The sequence below is a fragment of the Palaemon carinicauda genome, chromosome 31 (assembly GCF_036898095.1).
Source record: "Palaemon carinicauda isolate YSFRI2023 chromosome 31, ASM3689809v2, whole genome shotgun sequence".
Taxonomy (NCBI): Eukaryota; Metazoa; Arthropoda; class Malacostraca; order Decapoda; family Palaemonidae; genus Palaemon; species Palaemon carinicauda.
Genome location: NC_090755.1, coordinates 40166927 through 40171896, shown reverse-complemented (window position 1 = coordinate 40171896; position 4970 = coordinate 40166927). Strand labels below are relative to the sequence as shown.

General features: G+C 32.7%; 1 protein-coding gene across 1 annotated transcript; it reads right to left on the bottom strand.

Moving 5' to 3' along the window:
* Nucleotides 1-15: 15 nt before the first annotated feature.
* Nucleotides 16-1058, bottom strand: LOC137624690 (tigger transposable element-derived protein 1-like). The gene is made up of 2 exons (XM_068355645.1): nt 915-1058; nt 16-573 (listed from the first exon to the last, which is right to left on the bottom strand). Exons 1-2 carry the CDS (start codon nt 1056-1058, stop codon nt 16-18), a joined length of 702 nt encoding a protein of 233 aa, XP_068211746.1.
* Between the last annotated feature and the right edge of the window lie 3912 nt (nt 1059-4970).

Genomic DNA, 4970 nt, shown 5'->3' with positions numbered 1-4970 from the left:
AAATGACCCCCTGATTCATTGGTTGTATGAGGGAAGTGGTGTGTGGGGGGGCAGGAACTCCATTTGGACCCTGTCATAATGCATATCCATCGCATGTCCGCCTGCCCAGTCCATCAAGTGAAGGACCTCAAAGGGCAGCCCATTATCCGCGAGGTACAACTTCACTTGTGTGACAAAGCAGTTTACGAACCAGTCGAGTGAGAGGGCTTTGGTTATCCATGCTTTTTTATTACTCATCCAGTAGACGGGCCGCAAGATTTTGTTTTTGTTTTTCAAAGCCCGAGGATTCACGGACTTGTAAATTAAGCTGGGCTTGAACATGAAGCCCGCAGCATTCCCGCACATGAGGAGAGTGTCGCAATCTTTGTGGGCCTTGAACCCTGGCTTCTTCACTTCGTCCTTGTAAAGGAACGTCCGGGATGGCATCCTATTCCAGACGAGGCCAGTCTCATCCATATTTAACACCACCTCTAGGAGATAGTCCCCTTCTTTAATGAATTTCAGGACTCGTCCTCGACGTAACGAAGAGCTGCCTGTTGGTCTGCCGAGGCAGCCTCCCCATACAAATGATCGCTGCAAAGGCCAAACATCATCTTGAATTTCTCGAATAAGCCCATGCTGGCAACAAAACCACGTTTTTCTCGTTAGTCAGGATCATCATCTCCGTCGTTATCATCACCTTCGTCGTCTTCGTTCTATTTTCCTTCAGGAAATAGGCTATCATAGAGATTTTTGGCTTTTGCTTGAATCATGTTGGTATCGAGACTAACCTTCTTTTCCTGACATTCCGATATCCACATTGATAACGCAGGAGTCACAACACTCTTGGTGTCCTTGGAGAAAATTTTTAAGGCAGTTTTTACGTATTTTCCTTTCATCTTTTTTTTTATGTAGTGAAATATCGATTCACTTACTCCGTAAATGCGGGCAACAGATGAATACCTACTGCCTGTTTTCAGCATGTCCAATAATTTCACCTTCTCGTTCACTGTCATCATTTTTCTCTTCTTCTTGCGTTCACTAGAGGATGTAGAGGGTAGAGGATGTTTAGGAGCCATTTTCAAGGGCGTCAAAAGCACTATTTTACACTAAAAAGCACAAGAAAACAGCTAAGAGTACCACGCGGCAAGACTAAGCAACACAAGCGAAGCGAGAGAGAACGATGAATGCGGTCTCCCTTCGCTTGGTGCACGGCAGAGAGAGATGCTGGGTGAATCGTCTACGCGGCTCGGCTGATCAGCTTGCAAGATTCTGGAGCCGAGAGGGCCTGCGAATCAGAGTGGTGAATTTTGAGTTACGCACCATCTCCGTGTCGATACCTGATATTCTACTGTACTCTCTGCCTTTTGCTATCGCCCACGTAACTCTTGCACCATTGTTTCTAATTTTTGATGAATATTTTTGAAAATATATATATATATATATATATATATACATATATATATATATATATATATATACATATTTAAATATATATATAAATATATAAATATATATATATATATATATATTCAAATATATATTTCATATATATATATATATATATGTGTGTGTGTGTGTCTCTCTCTCTCTCTCTCTCTCTCTCTGTATATATATATATATATATATGTATATATATATATATATATATATAAATATATATATATATATATATATATTTATATATATATATATATACATATATATATATATATATATATGTATATATATATATATATATATGTATATATATATATATATGTATATATATATATATATATACATGTATATATATATACATACATATATATATATATATATATATACATATATATATATATATATATACTATCATCACTACCAATATTCAGTTTTCCATATAATATCGTTTTTTGCCAGTGTTATTAACGATCCATTATCCGGTTTTATAGATTTATTTCCTTGTCGACTTACCCAGGTTTTTTAGTAAAAAAAATGTAATACCTGATCTTGTAAGAATTTTTATTCTCAAGTATAGAAGATTAATAATATTCTGTTTAACAGTCATTCAATTTTGGTGAGTCTGATTTACTCAACAACAACAGTGAGTTCTGTTACCAGTTGAGATCATCGTACCTCAGATTATTGTACGTAATTTATCTGAAGGCTAATTAAGTTTCAAATTTTGCTGTGTGCATTATTTAGTTTCAACTTAATGTATATACATTATATAGCCTTAATAAATATCCACACAGAAGTCAGCATAAAGTACAACTTTTGGCAAGTTTTAATTTCTAGAAGAACATACTCGTAAGTAACACATTTTGAAGCATGGGTTTTCATTATTCTTTCATTTTTATTAGATATATGTATGGCATGGAACATGAATAAAATAAATTGATATACAAGAAACATAACCACTAGTAGAGAATAAAAAAGATACCTTCTACTCCAGAATCGCCAATCGAAGTTTTGGTAAAAGGTAAAAAGATAATATGTATAATCTTCAATAAAACAACAATGAATTTTGCATGTCCGTGAAGGTAAGAATACAAATAATGTCAATAGCTAGCCGACAGTTTTTGCAATCAATAAAGTTTTTTCTGAAAATGCATATAAAATAGTTTTATGAAAAAAGACGTAATATGTAAAAAAAAAAAAAAAAAAAAAAAAAGATTGAAAACTTCTGCCAAAGAAAATCAGAAAACTTTAAAATAATCCTTCGTTCAGCTCTTGGACACAGGGAAATCTTTGCGTGTCTATTCCAACGGCTAAGGTCACGGAAAAGAAATAAAAGAATATATTTCGTGTCACATATTGTCCCCAGGGGTGGGAGGTGAATCTCTCCCTGAGGCTGTTTTCAGATGGAATTTTCCCATTTTCCCCTGGAAGTAAAGCAAGTCCATTTACTCCTTAAATTAAAGCAGAGAGGGCTTGCAAATTCTGCGGAGGAATTGAGAGTCGTATTGAATGCGGGACCATTAGCGAGAGTGGAGACGAAATTGCACTGGCTTATCATATTCTCTCTTCTTTTCTTTCCTTATATTTGACTAAAAAGTAATGTACAGTTATTGAATAGAATTCGTATTTAAAACTGCAAAAGAGATAATTGAAAAAAAAAATCACAAACAATTTCTAATAAAGAAAAGATTTGAAAGGAGGGTGAAATCAAAGTGAGATGCCAAAGAATTAGCAGAACTATCCAAACCATTAAATATACCAAAACCCAAGAAATTCGTAAACATAATTAGGCAAATGTTGATGAAACACTAATGAAAGGAAGTAACATTATATTAATGCTAAAAAAAAAAAAAAAAAAAAAAATGAAAAAGTTCTTGGAACAGAGTGACAACAGATGTTTTTTTTTTCTAGAGGATCGAGACGAAAATATCAATAAAAGAGATGATGCGATAAAAAATTCAGAGGCTTTCTACACAATGCTATACAATAATAATATAGGAAATAACCTCACCAATAAAATTAACTAAATACCTGATACTGTAGCAAACGTAATAGTAAGAGACATGAAGAAAGCATTGAAAAGCATGAAAAAAGGATGCAGAAGATGCCCTAAGATTTATTTAATACTAGATGGAGGAGATTCCATGGTAGTAAAACTCGCTCTACTTTACAGAAAATGTGTGTGAAATTTTCTACAACTTCAGCTTAATTAAAATATTTTGTTTCAATATACTAAATTGCAAAAGGTAAGGCACAAAATACTTGAGAAAAATTGCCATCCATTATGTTAATTTTCAGAAATATTGCAATATTTATAAAGATCATACCAGTCTGAATCCACCAAGAAAGGTGGCAGGATTCAGAAGCGGGTACAATATTAAAAAAACAAGGTCCTTTGTTAATTTTAAAAGAAATATCATTTCTCACGAAAATAAAAGAAAACTACTAATCATGTTAAGGATAGGAGGGGAAGAACTGCTGAGGCTGGTAAATAAACTTTTAAAAATTTCTGACTTGTTTATAGAAAATGTGTTCACTAAAACCATTACTAATGGTAAACTCTATGCAGAAGTTTTTACGGCATTGATTTTAAATCCGATTCTACAAAAACTGAAAAAAAAAAAACTAATTCCTAAGCCTGAAAAGAGTCAATGTTTACGAAAATTGAGAAAACCAACCCACCATCACTCTTTGCCACTGCTACATCTATAAGAGAAATTTTCCCATTATTATTGGTTCCATAGTAAAACAAATGTTTTGATGTTGTTTATTACGATAAGACAAAAAATTTAGCATGCTGATTCCTTAAAAAAACAGCAAATGTGTCATCTATATAACGTTTATAAATCAAGGGTTTAAAGCTAAGTGGACAGTTATCCAGCCATTCCTTTTCCTGGTGACATAAAAAACACACTCCATATTTTTGATAAAGAGGTGAGTTTTATTAGTCTTTTTTTTTTTTCATTAGTAACCGTTTTGGTGCAAAAATTTTTAAATAAAAAAGTCAGAAAGCTTTAAACAATATTTATCAGCCTCAGCAGTTCTCCCCCTCTGGCCCTCAAAGTCAGGACCGATGATCACATGATTAGAGAGTCAAACAGAACGAGTCTCCCTCTCAGTAATCCAGCACGCTAAGTTATTGGTGAACATACGGAATTACGAAAGCATTTAAAAATAGTTGACTCCTGTTCTTCAGTAAGTAAAATTTTAGAATCTCTTCATTAAAATATTTTTGGTCTAACCTCAATTGTAATACATATGTTGTCACCCTTATCATAGCAGATTAATTTTTATTCAATTGCATGTATTTCACATAAAATTTGAAACTGTATTGTTTCTTTTATTTTTAGTTTAGGTAGCACTAATGATGACATTTGAAATATATATATATATATATATATATATATATATATATTTATATATATATATATATATATATATGTGTGTGTGTGTGTCTGTGTATGTGAGTTTTATCTTGATATAGCTGATTCTTATATATTAAAAAAGTAATAAAGTCCACGTATTGTCATTTTACGTAACCTTTGGTCTTT